The sequence below is a fragment of the Schistocerca cancellata genome, chromosome 10 (assembly GCF_023864275.1).
Source record: "Schistocerca cancellata isolate TAMUIC-IGC-003103 chromosome 10, iqSchCanc2.1, whole genome shotgun sequence".
NCBI classification, from domain to species: Eukaryota; Metazoa; Arthropoda; class Insecta; order Orthoptera; family Acrididae; genus Schistocerca; species Schistocerca cancellata.
Genome location: NC_064635.1, coordinates 77,319,100 through 77,340,612, shown reverse-complemented (window position 1 = coordinate 77,340,612; position 21,513 = coordinate 77,319,100). Strand labels below are relative to the sequence as shown.

The window sequence follows — 21,513 nt, the reverse complement described above, 5'->3', positions numbered from 1 at the left end:
AACTGGCGGTGAATCGAGGAAGTACAGTACATACTGACAAAACTAAAATGAGCTCTAACATGGAAATTAAGCGTTTCTGGACACATGCCCACATAACATCTTTTCTTTATTTGTGTGTGAGGAATGTTTCCTGAAAGTTTGGCCGTACCTTTTTTGTAACACCCTATATATTGTACAGATGGGCGATTTTGCCTCTGAGAACATTGTAGATATGCTCTGATGCACGAAGCCAGCAACTTTGTTTAACAATTAAACTTTCTGCTGCCACAGTTGAAAAAGAATAGAACTCATAATAACACTTCCTACATTATGTAAATATTTAAACTCGGTTAACTTCATTGTTAAATGTATATACAAAGGTTACTTCACCTCAGGTAAGTAATCAAAGTAAATATAATTCTATAACTTTTACTAAATAACTTTGAAGTAAATAAGTCTTTTTCCAGCTCTGTGACTGGTAATGTTAGGCACACTGCATACATAATGATATTTAGATGCCCTTAACACAATATACGATAGTCTCCTCCAAGGAAAAGTCTGTCTCACACGGACTCAGTAAAAAAAAAAAATTTGATTCTTGCACATGTCATTGCTTCATTTGTCAATGTCATGATGAAGGGACTATCATTTCGTTAATGGTCATATTTATTGTCATATTTTAGAATTGAGTAAAATACAACAAGAATTCTGGAAAGTTTGCAGTGAAAAATAGGTGTCACTATGAATTTGCGTTAGGTGCATGTTAGGCCATGTGTTGCTGCTTATCAAATGTAGCTAACATATTGAATTTTTATTTAAACTGTGACTTTGCTATCTATGACCAAACTCGAGAAAATAGTTCCTATGTAAAGTGTCTCATCCCAAGCTCACGCACCAGTGGAAAAGCTGTGAAATATTTACAAAATTCTTCGTATCTTGTAAACGGTTTTAGGTATTGAAATAAGATTTTGGTAAATGACGGTATACAAAGAGGAGAGTATTTCACTGTATGACTAATATACAAAACTTCCATATCTACTGTGATAATCGAGCAACTACAGATTTTTTCAGTGAAATGGTGTAGTGTTTAAGTACCATCAGTAGCTGGTGAAATAATAATGGTTCTGGAATAATATATGTGAAGAAATTACAGTTTATTTTTATACCACGAATAGGCATTTGACATGTCTTTATATCAGTTGCTGTTTTATGATTCTGTCACAATTTCAACTGCATTGGAATGTAAGTGATACGAATATTTGCAAACTCTGTTATGTTGTGGGGAAAGGAGCAGATTTCAACGTGGCAACAAGGGAACTTAATGTACTACTCAAAACTTGCCATTGATGAAATCTCTCTGAAGAAAATTAAAGGGAATAAGAAGTCTGGTGAAAATACATTGATACTTCTGTTGGAATTTTAATGGGATCCTGTACCCCAGTGTGTGTTTAATAATGGATTATATGGATTGACACTGGCCAAAGAATTTTATTTCTGTATCTCACTGATATGAGAAATATAAAAAAAAATTAAAATTTCCAAAATCAAGTCAACTACCTATCAAGATATAAACAGATTACCAATATCTTTAACAAACTAAAAGATGTTTGTGCTGAAAAAGTACAATCCCTTATTCTGTATACAAATAGGAAGAAGAGATGCTGTGCTATTTGCTTTTAATTGTTTTCATAATTCTTAAATTATTTAGATATAGAAATGAAAAACGGTGTTCTGATTCGATCCATGTAATACATTGTTAAAAATATGTTGGTGTATAAGGTTTCACAAAAATTTCAACAGAAGTAGCAAATCATTTTCCCCAGACGTACCATCACATTTATTTTGCTTCAGAGAAATGTTATCAGTGACAAGTTTTGAGTAATACATAATACTTCTTGTTGTCATATTAATCGCTTTCTTTTGCCAAAATACAGCTGAGTTCATTTATCTCACTAACACACTAATGCTGTTGAAATTGCGACAGAATCATAAACCAATAACTGATGCAAAGATATGACAATAGTTTATGAAAATGCCCATTCTTGGTATAAAAGTAAACTGTAATTTCTTCACATATATGTTCCACCACAGTAATTCTTGTTTCACCAACTATTGATGGCACTTGAATATCATGGTAGACATGAAAAATTTGTGTATGAATCGTATGGCAGAATACTTTCCTCTTTGCATACTGTTTGCGAAAATCTTGTTGAATATCTTCAACCATTTACAAGATAAGAGGTATTTTGTGAATATTTTGTTCTGGCTTTTTCGCTGCCATGTGAGTTCTCGTTGAAGTGCTTTATGTGTGATACATTTTCTCAAGATTGTTGATTGATAGCAATATCCATCATCGTTTAAAGAAAATTCAATATGTCAGCTACATGCAGCAACATGTGACCTAACATGCCCCAAACACAAATTCAGGTCAACCTCTATTGTTCCCTGGACACTTCCTGAAATTCTTGCAGTAGTGTACTTAATCCTAAAATATCACAATAAATATGACCAGTATCAAAATAATAGGCAGTTAGTTCATCAAATGTGACAAATGAAGCTATAAGTTGTGCAATTTTTTTTTTTTAACCAAATAATTTCTTTACGATTGTTTGAGAAAGATCGCATGTTGGCCAATGGATGCGTAACATCCTGTTTGGTGTTGAGGGTTAATTGGCATTATCTCAGAGTTCCCATCCTGTAGACTGTGATATCAATTGCCATACAGCACTCCTGATTGACCAGTGCAGGTAGCATGCAGGGAACCCGAATAGGCCTCACAAGAAAATACCACTGGACCTATCATGGGAAACATGCACAGCTCCCTGCAGGGCATCCTATACATGCCATTACACAGCAACCGTTGCTGTTGCTGTTACCAGTACCAGTACCAGTCCAGAGACTGGTTTGATGCAGCTCTCCCTGTCACTCTATCCTGCGCAAGCCTCTTCATCTCCAAATAGCTAATGAAGTCTACATCCTTCTGAACCTGCTTACCATATTCATCTCTTGGTCTCCCTCTATGATCCCTCCCCCCCCCCCCCTCCCCACACACACACACACACACTCACACTTCCCTCCAATACTAAATTCTGATCCCTTGATGCCTCAGAATTTGTCCTATCAACCAATCCCATCTTCTAGTCTTTTCTCACCAATTCGAATCATTTAATCTTCAGCATTCTTCTGTAGCATCATGTTTCAAAAGCTTCTATTCTATTCTTGTCTCAGCTGTTTATCATCCAAATTTCACTTCTGTACATGACTGCACTCCCGACAAATACCTTGAGAAAAGCCATCCTATCACATAAATTTATATTCAGTGTTAACAAATTTATCTTCTTCAGATATACTTTCCTTGCTATACGCAACATGTGTTATTAATAAATTACATTCTCCCAACTGAGCCGGCCAGGGTGGCCGAGCGGTTCTAGGCGCTACAGTCTGGAACCGTGCAATCGCTACAGTTGCAGGTTCAAATCCTGCCTCGGGCATGGATGTTTGTGACGTCCTTAGGTTAGTTAGGTTTAAGTAGTTCTAAGTTCTAGGGGACTGATGACCTCAGAAGTTAAGTCCCATAGTGCTCAGAACCATTTCTCCCAACTGACAGTAGTTCCCATAATATCTTAAGAAATACATGTTCATGTCTCGGAGCTTCTTTTAAATACTCGTTGATGTGTACTATCTTATTACCACAGAATTTAAATCCGGTGCACATATGAATATCTATATTGGCAACATAATCCCGTTCCCGTCAGTGAACTCTAATCTCAAATCTTCATCTGCATATTCATCACAAGTTAAATATTTATCATATTTAAGCTCACAATCATTGTGCACTTTAGTAATCTCAATTGGACATGTACATTCTCTCTTAATGGCTCGACTGAGCTGATACAGTGTCTTAAAATTTTTCTCGTATTTGGAATCCCATTCTAATTCTTCCCACAGCTTTTGAGACTTGTTTTGGTTTTCTGTTATATCACCCACACAATTAGGTGTAGGGCTGGAAGATTCAAGTTTTCTCGCAGTTCCTGCTCAACTTTTTCCTCCAAACAAGTCAGTGTGTTCTGAGCACTCAGCGTTTCATTAAGTTCTTTATCTTGTTCTAACACCTCTACCCATTCTCATGTATCTGATATTTGATCACTTAATACCTTAAATCCATTGTGTGATTCTTTAAGCTGCTCATTCACTTCATTTCGTAGTAGGTCATACTTTTTGTTTACTTCAGTCTGTAACTCCATAGGCAAATTTGATATTAGTGTATAGAGGTTTTAATCTCAATCTTCAACTCCTATAATTTCACAAATAAGAACATAATATTCTCTTCCATGCTTCATATGACCACAGAAATACAATATTGACCAAAAATAAATATGTAGATTTAAAAGTAATAAACATCATCACTTCATATATATTGCTCTACACCAGTTCAATTCTTTGGTAGATTAAACACAAAAAAACACAAAAAATCTCATTTCTGTGCTTAGTACAGCTCACTGTATGATGAAAGCAGCTTGCTGCACTGCAATGTCAGTGAGCAGCGAACATATAGTTGATGGAGAGTGTCAATGAGCTGTGCCGCTGATGGAGTGTGGAGATGAGCCGCCTCTGTGTCAATTGTTGGCTGCTGTAGAGGCATCGTGGACTGGTGAGTCAGTTGTAGCTCTCCAACCCAAAACAGGAAGTCTTCTTAGTCAAACAATGAAATCTTCTTGTCTTTCTGCATTTAACTTTACTTGAAGTGGTCATATCTACTGTTGTTGTCTGAGTTACTATGGACAACAAAATGTAATCTCAAACTTTGCTTCTTCTTACAATTCAATTTATTATGCTACATTGCACATGTGTATTCCTCTTTATTGTTTGTTGTTCTTATTGGTCAAATGTTTTCTCTTTTTCTCTAGCACTGCTAATCCAAGTCCATCAGATAGGTTGCCATAATGAAATGAAACATAAATGGTTTTTGTATGGTATATTGTTACATTTCCTGTGTGCAATCTGTTCAATGTTAGTAGATTTATTAGTAAATTCTCTTGTCGCCATGTTTGATGTCTGCTGAGGTGGCCCTGCTAGTCAGTTCCAGATAATCATGTTGCAGCAGTCTTCACAGGACTTTGTCTCATCCTGTGTGGATGTTTGCTGAAAGAGAGCATTAATTGCCTCACAAGCTACCTGAATGGTGTGAACCACTGCACTTCAAATGTTCTTTATTAACAATGGAAAATCCAGGATGGCCCACTATCCTTCCCACCCCTCCCACAGTGGTACTCCACCGTCCACCAAACCTACACGTCGATCCTTACACAATCCCTGCTCCCAATCCCTTACTTCATGGCTCATAACCCTGCAAAAGACCTAAATGCAAGACCTGCCCCACACATCCTCCCACCACCACCTAATCCAGTCCGGTCACAAATATCACCTATCCCATCAAAGGCAGGGCTACCTGTGAAACCAGTCATGTGATCTACAAGCTAAGCTGCCATCACTGTGCTGCATTCTGTGTAGGCATGACTACCAACAAGCTGTCTCTCTGCATGAATGGCAACCAACAAACTGTGGCCAAGAAACAAGTGGATCACTCTGTTGCTGAACACGCTGCCAAACATGATATCCTTCATTTCAATGACTGCTTCACAGCCTGTGCCATGTGGATCCTTCCCACCAACACCACCTTTTCTGAGTTGTGCAGGTTTGAACTTTCCCTGCAAGATAACCTACGTTCCCGTATCCCTCCTTGCCTCAACCTTTGTTAGTCACTGTCCTCGCCCATCCAGCCCCTTCCCTGTTCCCATTCCAGCACTGCACAGCCGTCATTCCGCCACCACACCCAGTCTTTTTATTTCTCTTCTTTTCTACCTGCAGCACTTCACTGTCCGCCACCCCCACCATACTATCCCTCCCTCTCTCCCCACCAGCCTCACCCTTGCCCCCCACCCAGTCACCACTCCCATCATGCACTGGTGTTGCTGTTCACAGTGTGGCTTCAGTTGCCTGAGGCTGCAGTCGTGTGTGTGAGTTGCGTTTGTGTGTGTGTGAGTTGCGTTTGTGTGTGTGTGTGTGTGTTTGTGTGTGTGTGTGTGTGTGTGTGTGTGTGTGTGTAGTGTAGTGTGTGTGTATGTGTGTCTTTTGTTGACGACGGCCTTAATGGGCAGAAGCTATAGTTGTGAGTCTTTTGTTGTACCTGTCTGTGACTCAGCATGTGCACTATATGGTGAGTAGCAACTTCCCTTCTCGTAATATTCTTTATTAATGCTTTCTCTTTAAAAAAAATCACGTCTCAATATATAATCTTGTATAAAATGTGGGTTGACAGATGACAAATGATGTAGTGTGGATAAGATTAAGACAGACCAGTTTGACAGTCATTTTTCATGGTGTTCATTGTAGCCATGACCTTTTCTTTTTTTCTCTGTAGCCTCTAAACACCTTCAAACTGTTATGCCACAGAACGAGTGGTCCACACACAGCAGGTGGATATGCTCATTTGCCGTCTCGCCTTGGAAATGTTATGGGTTGATGAGAGTCTCCCATCTGCACATATAATAACAATATTTCCCACTTTGGGGTGTCCTGATACTTACTACCAAATGTAACTAATATCTTTCATTGTCATGGAAGCCTGGAAGTGGGGCATGTCATTTCATAAAAATGTCATGTCACATTTCACAATGCCATACATCTGCTCACTTGTGAGCCTTAACTTTCACAACACGTTCTTGATTAAAACAACAGCAGTGATCAATTAGTAAATATATGGCAGAGAAACAATGTTTATGTTGTGACTACATTCTGAGGCACTGTTCAGAAAAGTGTGTACGGCTCTGGAACAAATGTTTTTCAAGCCAAAATTGTTTTCTGCTTAGTAAATTGTTTTTCTTCCTGCTGGTGTTATTTAGATTCATATAATAGTGTTGCGGAGGACGTAATTAGTTAAAATCAATAAAATAATAGGTATTACTGGTCATATACAAAGTCATTTCACAAGTGTTTAAGTAAGATAGACGGGGAAGTATGGAATCTGCTCATATAAAGACGATTTAGGCTCGTGTAGGTGATCCAGCCGTACTGGTTTTCTCAAATCACTGCAGATGAAGACTGGCACAGTTCAACAAATAGGCCACAACCATCACCTTTCCTTTTGTTGCCCAATATTAAGACGTGTGAAATTAAGTACATTTTTATGCCCTTTGTATGTTATTGTTGTGTTAATTGTTCTTATCATACAGAAATTTCAGACTTGCATGATTGATTAATCTGACGTATTAAAATTAGTTCTTGGTAAATTATAGATTATCCTAAGATTTTGTTTTTTGCCACTGGTATAGAGGTCCAGCTGAATAAAAGTAGAGTAAAAAGAATGGCAATCAGAGTTCATCCTTGATAATTTTATGCAACAGATTTGTCATCCTTGATAATTTTATGGGATAGATTTGTAATGTGTGAGGGGTTTCACACATGCCCCAATCACTTGCAGTTATAGTGCTAACGTCACCACTATTTTTAAGCCTTTATGTTGCTGTCAGATCACAAAATTATGAAGAAAGTTTTTCTTGGTTCCAGATTGTCTGCTTACATTGATGAGACCCGAAACCTGTTACGTTGCTCTGATATGAAGAAGGCGAATGCTGCACTAACACACGGCTCAGAGGAAATCCTCGAAAGGTTATCGAGCTTACCCACTACGCAGCATGATCCCTACACCTTCGCTGTGGATCTTTTGGTACATACGGTGAGTTACTTAGCTTCAGTTAATTGGTTGTACAACCACAGCTGCTTATGTGCTCTGGAAGCCACTATAGTGTGCACAGTGCAGATGGATTATCTTATGTAGCATTATCATTTTCACTTACCTGTTCCATTTCCACATGTTGGGCACGAAGAATGACTGCCAGTAATTCATGACACTGAAGGTTTATGTGTGCTATTCAAATGGTGGGAGGAGTGGGGACGGACACACACACACACACACACACACACACACACACACAGAGAGAGAGAGAGAGAGAGAGAGAGAGAGAGAGGGGGGGGGGGGGGGAGAATCTATCAGTTCTTGATTGCTTCTTTTACAGGTTATATATGTACGAGGCATGCTCAGCAAGTAAGTGCACTGTAACCCTAACAGTCCGTGATTTTTAGTTTTTTGAGAGCTCACAAAACTGAGTGGTAGAAAGGGATACCCTGACCAGAAAGAGAATTGCAGGAACACAGTAGTGTGTAAACTCATGTTGTAGTGGCCAGTTGTGTGAAAGATGTCAGTAAGAAATCCTGGCAAGTGCGAGTCATGTGCTTCCTACTTCCAGAAGGGATAACACAACCAGAACTTTTTTCAGGAATCAAAACATTTTATGGCAAAGGAGTTCTGAACAGAAAAGCTGTTTTTAAGTGGTGGAGGCAGTTTAGTGGAGGCTGACAAATGTTAGGATGAACGAGTGGATGACCTTCCATTTTTTACTGACGAGTTGCTCCAAAAATTCGAGGAAACTGTTTATGAAGACTGCCGATTGACAGTGGATGAAAATTCTGTGATGGTACCACAACTCTCCAGAACTCTTATGAGACTCACAGAAAAGCTGGGCTAGTGGAAAATATGTACAAGATGGGTTCCAAAAAAGCTTATAGAGCAGCACAAGAAAAATTGGGTCAGTTAGAGCCACGAGTTTCTTGAGCTACTTGAATTGGAAAGTGAGGATTTTTTAGCTCTATTGTGACTGGAGATGAAATGTGGGTGGTTCATTACACACCCGAGACAAAAAGACAGTCTCCATTGTGGTGTCACACCAATTTCCCATCTGCCAAAAAATTCAAAACCATAATTTTAGGCAAAAAATCATGGCTTCGATGTGTTGGAACTGAAAAGGCATCAATTTGGTCAAATTACTGCCTCGGGGAGATCATCAATGCAAAAAAAAAAAAATTGTGAGACCCTAAAGAAATTCGGAAGTGGCATTCAAAACAAAAGGAGGGGAATGCTGATGAGAGGAGTGTTCTCGGTGCACGACATTGCCTGTCCTTGCACAGCCTTAGCCATCATGGTGCTCTTGGACTCATTTGGTTGGGATGTTTTGGATCACTTCTTGACTTGACACCTTTAGATTATCATCCTTTCATTTCCCTGATGGCAGATATGAGTGGAATTAAATTTTCCACAAACAATTTTTTTTTTAAGTACACTTTTTCCATTAAAAAGAAAAAACTACTACACCTACTATCTGACCATGCCTTCTCTCTCTCTCTCTCTCTCTCTCTATCTCTCTCTCTCTCTCTCTCTCTCTCTCTCTGTGTGTGTGTGTGTGTGGGGGGGGGGGGGGGGGGGGGCGGCACATTTTCTTTCTTCTGTGCAGTTCCATAGAGTATGAGGTTCTTGCAAATTATCATTTCTTGCAATATCTTAAGGAGCCCTTTATTTAAATAACTCTTCAAGACCTTACCTCAGTAATACTTATTTTGTACACTCCAAATAGTTCATGAGATAAAGCAGCCACAATAAGTAAAAGTTCTTTTGTTAATTTCCAACATAAACATAACACTTGAAACTTGTAGAAAATTGATAGTAATTAAGTAATGTCAAACTGCTGAGAAATAACTAGAGACAGTACCTTATGGTCTGTGGCCATTGGCTTCTTCAGACTAGTTAGTGACAACACACACTGCTCCTTCCTCACTGCAACAGAAATTTAAGTCCAGTTATGTCGCAAATGTTAGTACTTAACCATTTCCAAAGTTTAAAGATTTGTACATCAACTGTAACTAGAGTTATTTGTCACTCTGCAGGTGTGTAAAATATTAAGAAGACTTGTTTGCTCTGTTGCTACTTGTTTAACTGTTTAATGTGTCACAACATTTTGGAATCTGGAATGGGAGAATTCAGATTGTCGTGGCAGTACACAGAACCTGTGACAAAAAACTGTCTGCCACTCACAACAGCGGAAGAAAATCTAAATTTGGTTGTAGAGACCATGGAGTAGATAATTACCAACAAGCAGTTAAGCATCTGTCCGAACCTTAACAAAAGAGGGCATGTAGAATGTACAAAATATAAACTATTATTCACTGGTAACAAGTGATATGATCAGATGTGTGTACTTAAACACTGTTCCCAACCACAAAATGTGTCTTATGTATGGAGATAACCAGAGGAAGTTTACAATCCAAACTGATCTCTTCCAATTGTGAAAGTGCGGTGGTGGTTCTACAGTGGTTTAGTTGATAATAATGTGGTTTTCAGTCAGTCGTAAGGCTAAGTGATGTGTGAAACCCTTTTAAGTGACAGTGTTCGTTCATTGGTGGTGTCGGAACAACATTTTCTGTGTGCCTTGTATATTTGCACTGTGTGTGCCATGTGAAAGTAAGCTCATTCCCTGAAATACAGAAGCAATATACAAAACTGGAGGGATGTGACTTTAATTTTGTACTTCAAACTTCAGTGTCCTCTAAAATGTTCTTTGGTAAATTTACTAAGAGGAAACAAGAAGCTGTATACAGTTAGCATAATGACTGTGACAATGAAAATAGAGGAACTCCACCTTAAAAACTGAAATAGCAAAACGTAGTCGTGCCTGTGTAACAGATGTGAATGCTGTGCTAAGGAGTGAGATGATATTTGTACAACATATACTGTAGATGTAGACTTTGTGTATTTTCAATGAGATATAACTAGCATTTGGTATTTTTCTAATGATGAAAATGAAGTGAAACATTCTGTTTTCTTTCCCCCCCAGCCGAAGATGACTGTACTGACAGTAACAGGTGTCTTCCGGGACATTGCTAAGCAGAAAAGTTCTCATAGACATTTCTCACGCACTTTTGTCCTCCAGAGACGAGAAAATGATGAATATCAAATTACTAATGATATCCTGTATATCTCAAATGCAGCTACACGTGAGGCAGAAGTAAGTAAATCACACAAAATCATTTTTTAAAAAGTGTAATATATGTATCCTTATAGAAGTGTTGTCACTTTTATTATTCCAATCATAGGACACACATTTATGAAGAGAGATAGTATGAAACCTGGAGTTTGTATGTGAGGTGGATGTCTTAAGACAGTGGAAAGTTTAAAAAATAAATGTGTAAATCACTTAGCAAACAATTTGCAATCCACTCACCTCTTCTTAACACTGCAATGTCACAAAAACATGTCCAGGTTCACACTTTTTAGGCCTATGTGTGTGATCCCACTATGAGCCTAACAGCACCACAGTCTTTGAGGAACTGTAAATAAACAGATCCAGATCAGCTTTCTGGCTTAATATTACTATAATAAATTTTGGTTTTACGTAAACCTCTCTCTTTATCTGCAGTATGTGGTTAATAATACTACTGCACTTAGAGAACTACCAAAATCCAGCAGCTGTAATTGAAACACTCAACTCTTAACAGGATCCCTTCAACATACCCAGCAATATAAAAAAAGTAAAAGCATTCATAACAGCTCTGAGGATCTCACAATCTCCCTTCAACATCCCAGCAATATAAGAAAAAGTATTCATAACAGCTCTAAGGAAAGAATATTTGAAAGCTAAATGAAAATTGGATGTTGTAGTTTTCAGAAATTCCCACTTTAAAAAAAAACACAGATAAAGAATGCAGCACTTCCTCCAGCTAATTACTAGCTCCTTTGTCTTACATGAAACTGCAGCCAAATAATAACACCAGCTGCTGTCATGCTAAAATGTTGAAGGCTGTCTAATCGGACTCATAGCCATCAGTAGTACTCCAGGTCAGCGTTCCGTCAGACCTGCTATCCTGCCTCCTATTTCATGATTTCTGGGCAACTCTCCAAATTTGGTAGACTTTCAGTACTGTGGTTGCAGAACTATTGGCTTGTTTCTTGCTCAAAATCATTATACTGGTCCAGCCCCTCTAAGGCTCATAAATTACTCTCTAGTTTCTGGCTCTGCTGATGTGTCAGCCAGAATAATAAAATGTTGTGCTGTCTTGATGTTACCTTTGCAATCTGTTGGTGAGTTGAGTGTCTCCTGAAAACTGTAGAATTCACTCATTACGCCAATGTACTATCTATATTACAGACTGATTTCACTCCTTCCCTTGTTCTCAAAAAGTTTTGAGAAAATAGTTCACAGTAGAATATAATATATTAACGACAACTCAGTTTGGCTTCTATTAATATTTCTCTACTGTGTGCTCACACAAACTGAATTGTAGGATAACTAAACAACAAAAGTACCCTGTTGGCATTTTCTGTGAGGTTACTGAGCTCTATGACAGGGTGGATTATAAAATTCTTTAAGGAAAATTAAAATGATATGGGATTAAAGATCTTCCCCTCACCTGAATTTAGTGATATTGTAATGGCAGGAAACAAATAGTCGCATGTGCAGCCGATACAAGGGAATAAAAGTAAATTGAGACGTTCTCGGCATGCCCCTTTTCTTTGTCCACATAAATGTTTTACTAGGACATCGAACGACTCTTCCAAAACTGTAATGTTTGCTGTAGACATCTGAGATAATAGTGGAATGAGCTTTTAACTTGTTCTTGGCCAACACCTTAACCCTTAATGTTGCGAAAACTCATATTAATCCATTCCTGGCAAATAAAAATCACTTTGAGGTACCAGAAATAGATATCAGTGGACAGAAATATTCCAGATGAGCTTCATGTGTGAAGTTCCTCGGTATGTAGATGCATAATGAAGTGGTACAAGCAGGCAGATAAGTTAATCAAAAAGCTTAGTTCTGCCTGTTTTGCATTCATAAACTGGAACTGTCATAGGGGTTTGACCTGCAGGCACTATTCCTAGCGTACGTGACACATTTGCACTCATTTCTCTCCTGCGGCATAACCTTCTGGGACATTGCAAGGTGAAAAAAGTGTTTGTCCTATAGAAATGTGCAGTAAGAAGATTGTGTAAAGTTGATCACTCCGTAATGGTTAACAAAAAGCCCGAATTTAGGATGAATGCTGCCTCATTAGCCACTCTTCCTACAATATATCTGAATACTTGGACTCAGGAATGTAATTTCTGTCTATCTTTAATATTTGTATCTGATAGATATGGATTTTACCAGTACCCACCGAATGCTATTAGCTTGTTGTAAGGTAAAAATGCTTTTTTGGAAGTAGTGGGTAAACACAGTATCGGAGTCATATAGGAGGTGGAGGAGTAGCTGTAGCGTTTTTGTTCTAACATATAAGGAACAATCAAATGAAAACAGGATAGGTGGGGGGAAAAATGGACAAGTCCAAGTAGATCTAGCGCTCTCAAGGTTCCATACAAACTTAATTATTGTTTATAGATGATGATGATAATGATGATAATTTTGTGTGGCCGAATTGCCTCTCAGTTTCCAGGCATGTGCTTTCCCACTAGACCTCCAGGCCTGACATGTTCCTCTACAGTCTTAATGAGAGTGTTTGTTAATATTAAAATATGTGATATATTAAATTATTTACACTGCCAAGGAACCATAGATCTTAGTATTTGACATAAATGTCAATGTGATACCTATATCTGTGCCTTTGAAGGAGGAGCGTTAGCAGACATACAGACAGTCAGCAGATGTCAAAAAATATTTTTTTTTTTATAAGATATAATTACAAATTAACAATTTTTGAATTTTTCCTTTAATTTTACTGCGAAACTTTGTTTCTTGTAAAATTTCATAATTCTAGATCAATGGGAAGTACCCTATAGGTTTTGATGACTGAGTTTGATGGCTGTATCATTTTATTGTGTTTACCTGGCATAAATTTCAACTTTAAAACAATGAATGGGAAGAATTTTACAGTTTTAATTATTCACTCTACAAATGTTGAACTATAGTCCCAGATCTTTCTAACTGTTCATTACATCAATGTATATATAATCCTTTTTTAAGGATGTATGTTTCGCATACAACTATATGTATCACAATCTGTAAGTCCATCTATAATCGCATGTAAAACTTAGATAGCAGGTATGTAATTAATAAAACAGAACAGATTGCTTGTTTAGCCCATGAAACATGGCAATTCCATATACTCTAGTATTTGGCAATATATACTGTTCAGAATGTTTGCTAATATACTGTTGAAATTCCTCATTATGCACAATTAATGAAAATATGTCTTTCAAATATTGTTATGGTACTGAGTGATACTCAATAGTTACCAAATAATGTTTACACTACTGTGGTTGGAAATTCTCTCGGACTGCACTACCTTGAGCTAATCTTGTTATAACACGTGTTATAGATCAGATATAAAGAAAGGTCCACGCAATGGAACTATTGCACATGGATAGAGGGCGGACAGCACCTGTTTTCCAATAGGGGAAGAAAGAATGGAAAAGGGAGAATTAGGAGTGTAAGGACTGAACGAGGACAGAAGGCAGACCCTAAAGACTGGTACCTTTCCCAACTCCCACCCCAGACTATCCTCCTAGTGGAGTGTATTTGCTGGTTGACTGGAGAATAGTGGTATTTGTCAGTTGGACAGAACAGACACCACCAGCTACACCACCCCATACCCTGAAAACAGGTACCTACCCCCTATTGAGGGATGCTGTCGGAAAGTATAGTGCAGTTACCTAGTTCAATTTCCGGAGATAAATGAAACTTACAACTAATATACTAAATTGTACACATGCTTATTCAAAGGTTTCAGAGACAATTGCTCATTTCTGTAGAATGGGGCTGGATTCAACTTAATAAGTAAATACAGCTACCCCCACCGAACAAAAACCTCATACAACCCGTACCATTTCATTAAAAAAAAAGTTATCACCCCACAGCATTTGAGAAAGAGTAAAACAGTCCATTCTAAATTTCAAAAGTTTACAAACTTCAAAATTATACAAAATTTTATATTTTCTGGTGATCCAGTAATAGGTCTAGCTCAAAATTCTGTATTATCTGGCCATCTAGGACAAGATTTCTACTGATCAGAGACCATAGAAAAGTTAAAGTTTTATCCACTCACAATTCTTACAATTGCTTTGGGATTCCATGTAATCTTGAACACTGTACATATCCTTATCCTTCCCTGTCTCTGGGTCAGATAAAAACAATTGTTTTTGGGTGCAGCATCTTAATAATTAAGAATGGTCTCTCATATAAAAGGTGAAATTTGCTTATAATTTTTTCACATTTTTCACCATTTTGTGACTCCTAACTGAAACCAAATGACCCACCTTGCACTGTATGAGCATACCTTTCTTCCATCTCCTTTTCCTTCTCTCAACATCTCTCATTAGCAAATCATTCACATTATTGTTCCACGACTCCTATGTACCAACGTCGTCCTGTGGCCATTCAACCCATTTTAGGAGGGTTTCTCATTATATATGTATTCCCTTTATTTCCATTAAGAAACCTTTGCAACTGAGTGCACTTAGTACCCTTTCAAATTCTCTCACCATGCCTGCCCATTTTGAATGTGTACCAAAGCAATAAGTCCAACAAAACCTGCCCAACTCACATAGAATCCTTTTTACTCTGTTACTTTGCGGATGATATTTAGAAATTAATATATGGTCCACACCTTCCCACACCAAAAATTCTTTGAACTGCCTTACTTTGTTCCATTATCTGAAAGCAAAATTTTTGGTTTACTCACATTTTTGAAATGCTCTCTTAGTTTCATCATACCATTATTTAATGGGTGTAATTTTTTTAGTTTAGCTAAGCATTCCAACACCACAAATACATGTGATCGTTCCTCCCTGGCCTGTAGGCAGCGGATCATAAAAGTGCACAGCTGATACATTCTACAAATTGCATGGAATGCTGGGATACAATGCAGTGTGGATGCCAATAGTTTGTACCTTAATCTTTTGACTTGTCTCACTGGATCTCAGAAGTTTTCTAACTGGGCAATTCATATTCTTAAAGTAGTAATATTTGTTCATATGCATTATAGGTGGGAATTTAAGGAGATGGGACCTGGATAAACTGAAAGAACCAGAGGTTGTACAGAGTTTCAGGGAGAGCATAAGGGAACAATTGACAGGAATGGGGGAAAGAAATACAGTAGAAGAAGAATGGGTAGCTTTGAGGGATGAAGTAGTGAAGGCAGCAGAGGATCAAGTAGGTAAAAAGACGAGGGCTAGTAGAAATCTTTGGGTAACAGAAGAAATATTGAATTTAATTGATGAAAGGAGAAAATATAAAAATGCAGTAAATGAAGCAGGCAAAAAGGAATACAAACGTCTCAAAAATGAGATCAACAGGAAGTGCAAAATGGCTAAGCAGGGACGGCCAGAGGACAAATGTAAGGATGTAGAGGCTTATCTCACTAGGGGTAAGATAGATACTGCCTACAGGAAAATTAAAGAGATCTTTGGAGATAAGAGAACCACTTGTATGAACATCAAGAGCTCAGATGGAAACCCAGTTCTAAGCAAAGAAGGGAAAGCAGAAAGGTGGAAGGAGTATATAGAGGGTGAAGAAAGATTAAGGAAAGGCAAACCTACGTTTCTAGCATTTGTAGACTTAGAGAAAGCTTTTGACAATGTTGACTGGAATACTCTCTTTCAAATTCTAAAGGTGGCAGGGGTAAAATACAGGGAGCGAAAGGCTATTTACAATTTGTACAGAAACCAGATGGCAGTTATAAGAGTCGAGGGACATGAAAGGGAAGCAGTGGTTCAGAAGGGAGTAAGACAGGGTTGTAGCCTCTCCCCGATGTTATTCAATCTGTATATTGAGCAAGCAGTAAAGGAAACAAAAGAAAAATTCGGAGTAGGTATTAAAATCCATGGAGAAGAAATAAAAACTTTGAGGTTCGCCGATGACATTGTAATTCTGTCAGAGACAGCAAAGGACTTGGAAGAGCAGTTGAACGGAATGGATGGTGTCTCAAAGGGAGGATATAAGATGAACATCAACAGAAGCAAAACGAGGATAATGGAATGTAGTCGAATTAAGTCGGGTGATGTTGAGGGTATTAGATTAGGAAATGAGACACTTAAAGTAGTAAAGGAGTTTTGCTATTTGGGGAGCAAAATAACTGATGTTGGTCGAAGTAGAGAGGATATAAAATGTAGACTGGCAATGGCAAGGAAAGCGTTTCTGAAGAAGAGAAATTTGTTAACATCGAGTATAGATTTAAGTGTCAGGAAAAGCAGATTCAGAAGGATGTAGGTTGCAGGATGTAGGTTGCAGTAGGTACTGGGAGATGAAGAAGCTTGCACAGGATAGAGTAGCATGGAGAGCTGCATCAAACCAGTCTCAGGACTGAAGACCACAACAACAACATGCATTATACACTTCTTTGGATTGAAATGGGAATATCCTATATGAACATACCAAGTTATTAAATGAATGCAATTTTATGGGATGCATAGTAACCATCTATGTGAGTTGTATTTCTTATGAAATTAAATAATGTCCAATTTCCAGTTGTCCTTTGTATCACTATCACTATGACTTTGGCTTAAGGCATCAATGTATAACCGTAAGCGACTGTCCTTGCAGTTCACTTTCTAAGTTTCTACAAAAAAAAAATTATGTCTTTCTCATATGTGTTTACTTTCAGAAAAAAACTGCAGATTTGTCTCTATCCTTTATGATTTGGTATGTTTGGAGACATACATAGTTGAGACAGTGCATCGGGTATTACATTATCTTTCCCCTTTACTTATTTAATAGTAAAGTGAAATTCCTGTAGAAAGAGAGCCCATCATGTTAGCTGATTATTTTGGAATTTGCTCTTTAATAGAAATGTTAATGTACTATGTTCTGTATGTATTACTGTCTCATATCCCTCTAGTAGTTATTTAAATTTCTTGAATACTCACACTACTGACAATGTTTCCTTTTCCATAACACTGTGACTTTGTTCATGTTGTGTGGCATTCTACTGGCAAAAAAAAAAAAAAAAAAAAAAGCTATTGGTTTTTGCCCCAATGTGTGATCAGTTACATATTTTTGGAATATGTGAGAGCCCAACTCCTCATCTGCTTCATTTATTTTTGAAAATTCTTTGACAGTGTGTATCCCATCTCCACATTGTGTTCTGTTTTAATAACCTTATCAAACTTGGTACATTAAGCATTGAATTGGCGATGAATTTTTGTAGAATTATACCATACGTAAAAAGATGTGAATTGTTTTTTATTAGTAGGTTCTGGGCACTTCATGTTAGCATCTAATCTGTTTGGATCTGCCCCAATACCAATAGTATTGACACCAAGAATTTCAACTCTTTTCTACTAAATTGCGATTTTGACAATTTAATGGTGACACATAGGAACCTAATCTCGTAAAAAAATTCATCCAGTGTTTGCAAGTGTTCTTCCCATGTTGTGGATCTTATAACTATGTCATCAGCATTTAGCAACACTTTACTTCTTAACTCGTTTCCCAATTCTTTATCCAAAGCTCTTATAAAAGTGAGACTAGGCAAAATGGTAGCACTTCAGATTGGTACGATCTTCCTTCAACAGAAATGCCTTATACTTCTGCGAATCTTCATGCAGGGCAATCTGCCAATAACCTAATATCAGATCCACAGTGCTGATGTATTTTACTCCTTCAAACTTTGCAAGCAGTTTCTCTGATATGGAGAGTCTATCTCTCTGGCTCTGTTATTCTATCAACAGTTCATCCCTCCAACACTATACATACATACATACATTACCATCTGGTTTTTCAACAGTGACTAATTGATCGTTATAACTGCTAGACATTTCTGTAATGTTCTTTCAGTTTCTTTTTGTACTAACAACTTTGTCAGTTGGTAGGGGTAGGGTCTGACATAAAATGGATCGTGTTGTTTAATCTTCAACCTACGAACAAAGTTTTTAATAACACCTGCGCATGTTAAAATGCATAATAAAGAAATCATATCTTCCTTTTCCTCAATGCTTAGATTCTTTGATTTGTTGATGTTATCAGTCATGTCTGCCTCATTCAAATGTACCGCATCTGAGCCATAACTGGTGCCTGTAATTCTGTTTTAATGTAGTTTCTGTCAATAAAGCAGAGTTTTAGTCTGCCTGTGTTCCTCTTTGTGAAATGAATGACAGGCAAGTCATCCCCTGTTAGAAATTTTAACAATAAGTTGTTGTCATACATTAAGTCTGTGCCTAAAATCATAGCTATATTTAAACTATTTAGTACAAACATTACTTGTTGAAATGTGTATATGTTTAATGTAAATTTGATAAACAATTGTGCATTCACCAGTTTGCTTGTCATATCTGTTATTCCAGTTATCTGTATTCCTGTGACTGTTAGCTGAAGGAATGCATTTAACAAATTATTTTGCTTTAAGAAATAGTGATTACTACTGATATGTCACTACCAGAGCCTAAAATGACTTCCACAATTGTGTTATCTACAGTGCATATGAATTTTGATTTCATACATTCTTCTGTTTGTGTATTTCCTTCGCGTAGTAAGACATCTTTTACACTCTGCCCATAATTGTACCTAATTAAGCTAGGACAAATTTGTTGTGGCTCATTTTCTAGTGCACAAGCCTCTCCTCAGAAGCGTATTAGTTTTTCCTCTCCCTCATACTTGTATTGTCAGATGTGTTATTGTGATAATTTCTGCTGTTCCTGTTTCTGTATCTATCCCCTGAATGGTTACAGTCACATCCGTTGTGTACCCTGTTTCCTCCATTCGTAGCACTCTCCCTGGTGGGGCGAGATCCTGTGTTAACATTACTTTGTTCTTTATTATTTTGATATTGCTGCCTGGGTGCCATCTTTCTGATTGCCTTTTCACTGTGTCCACTTGTTCTAGATATTCCAATAAGTTGTTCTCTTTTTTCCAGTCCTTCGCTAGCAATTTGTCCCGATTCTTGCCTTGTTAAGGTGCCAGTCCACAAAATATCTGTACTCGTTCCATGAACAACTGTTGTATCATTTCAGTCGTAGACGCTCTATTCTCAATTTCTTTTGTGCCCTGTCACTCCAATACTTAGACTTAAATGCTGTTTCGAAATCATTGTAAGTTGTGAATTATTTTGCCCTACTGTTCAGTATCACCCATCAAATGACTTATTAAAAATCATACCTTATTAAAATCTGACCAGGAATCAGAAACATGCCAGTAAATGACTTTAGAATTGAAACAGGGTGAATATCGCACATAGGTGAAAGCTTGGTGAATTTATGGTTTAATCCTTTGCTTAGTGTTGCGGTAAAGTCATCACAGGTATTAGTTACGGTCCTGTTTTTTAATAAGTCTGCTATGTCTTGTCTTAGTTCTTTCTTTGTCTCCTCAAGACTTGAAGAGTTATTTTGTGTCACTGCATTTTTGTTTGAACTTAAAATATAACAACTGTTTTTTCATTACATACATATATACATTATTGGTGTAAACTTCTGGTTGTTGATATTCGTTGACAATGTGGCTGGTGCAGAAGACTTTTTCTGCCTTTGACTACTCTGAGCACATCTTCAGCTCTTTTGGAACGGCACGGAGACCAGGCGTAATACCTTACACAAATAATAAAATGCACACTAATTAAAACTTTGTATTCTAAACACTTATTCTGGATAACAAAAATGCATATAATTTACTAGTGAAGCTTGTTCATTTATATTCAAAATTAGTACAAGATTTCACTTCCACTTAATGAAATTATTCATTTCCGAACTGTGAAGACAGACATTGGTGACTGTCGATTTGCTTCCGACAAAGAGGTGCGCATTTGTGTACAACAATGATTCTATAGGCTTCCACAAACATTTCAAACATTTTTACCCAATGGCATTCACCATTTCATCTTGGAGTAGGATAAAAGTATTAACAGTTATGATAATTACTTTTCAAATAATTAACAGTGTACTCACTTGTTTAGGTTTTGTTTTCATTTGACTGCCCCTTACACATATATAAAGAAGAGGTACTTACCAGTTTGATTAGGTTAGCACAAGTTGTTATTACATTTCACAGAAGTGACCAGCAGTAGCTGTTCCTGCCTGTTCATCTATATCTTGACTGGTTCCATAACACTGAATGCCCTCCTTCATGATGGGATTAACAGAACACACTGTGTGATGAACTAAATGAATTACTGTTATTTCCTAAAGGAATTGAGTTGACTTATTTCCTGTTGAATCATAGGGCAGCAGTAAAGACCTTCCATCTGGTTGTGTTGGCAACCAAACATTTCACTTCGCTCCATGTTTTACCAGCTTTCAGGGCTTCTTCTTCCACCGTTCTTTTCCATGTCTTTTTGGGCGGGCACGTCTACGTGTTCTTCGTGGGTTCCAATCCAGTGCTGCCATTTCAACAGCTCCTTGTTATTTGCATATTGTGTGACCAATCCACCTCCATTTACTCTCCTTTATTTGTTCACGGAGTGGTTTATTTGTTCACTGATTGGTCGCTGGTTTGTCATCTCCAACAATTCGTCATTTGATATAACATCTGGCCACCTCACATTTATAATTTGCCCAAGACACCAGTTTATGAAGACTTGCAGCTGGTTTACAATCATGCTTGTTACCTTCCATGTTTTGCAACTATACAGGAGGACTGACTTTGTGTTGCTATTGAACAAGTACAGCTCGGTTCATCTCGAAATGTTCTTATTATTCCAGACAGGGTACAGTTGTACAGAGGCTCC

The 21,513-nt window shown here is 37.6% G+C and overlaps 1 protein-coding gene across 1 annotated transcript in view; it reads left to right on the top strand.

Moving 5' to 3' along the window:
* The window catches only part of LOC126106900 (nuclear RNA export factor 1-like), a 214,081-nt gene that overhangs the window by 173,312 nt on the left and 19,256 nt on the right, over nucleotides 1-21,513 (top strand). The window contains exons 12-13 of the mRNA XM_049913317.1: nucleotides 7,546-7,714; nucleotides 10,704-10,874. Coding sequence (XP_049769274.1) covers nucleotides 7,546-7,714; nucleotides 10,704-10,874 — 340 coding nt within the window. The remainder of the gene's footprint in view (nucleotides 1-7,545; nucleotides 7,715-10,703; nucleotides 10,875-21,513) is intronic.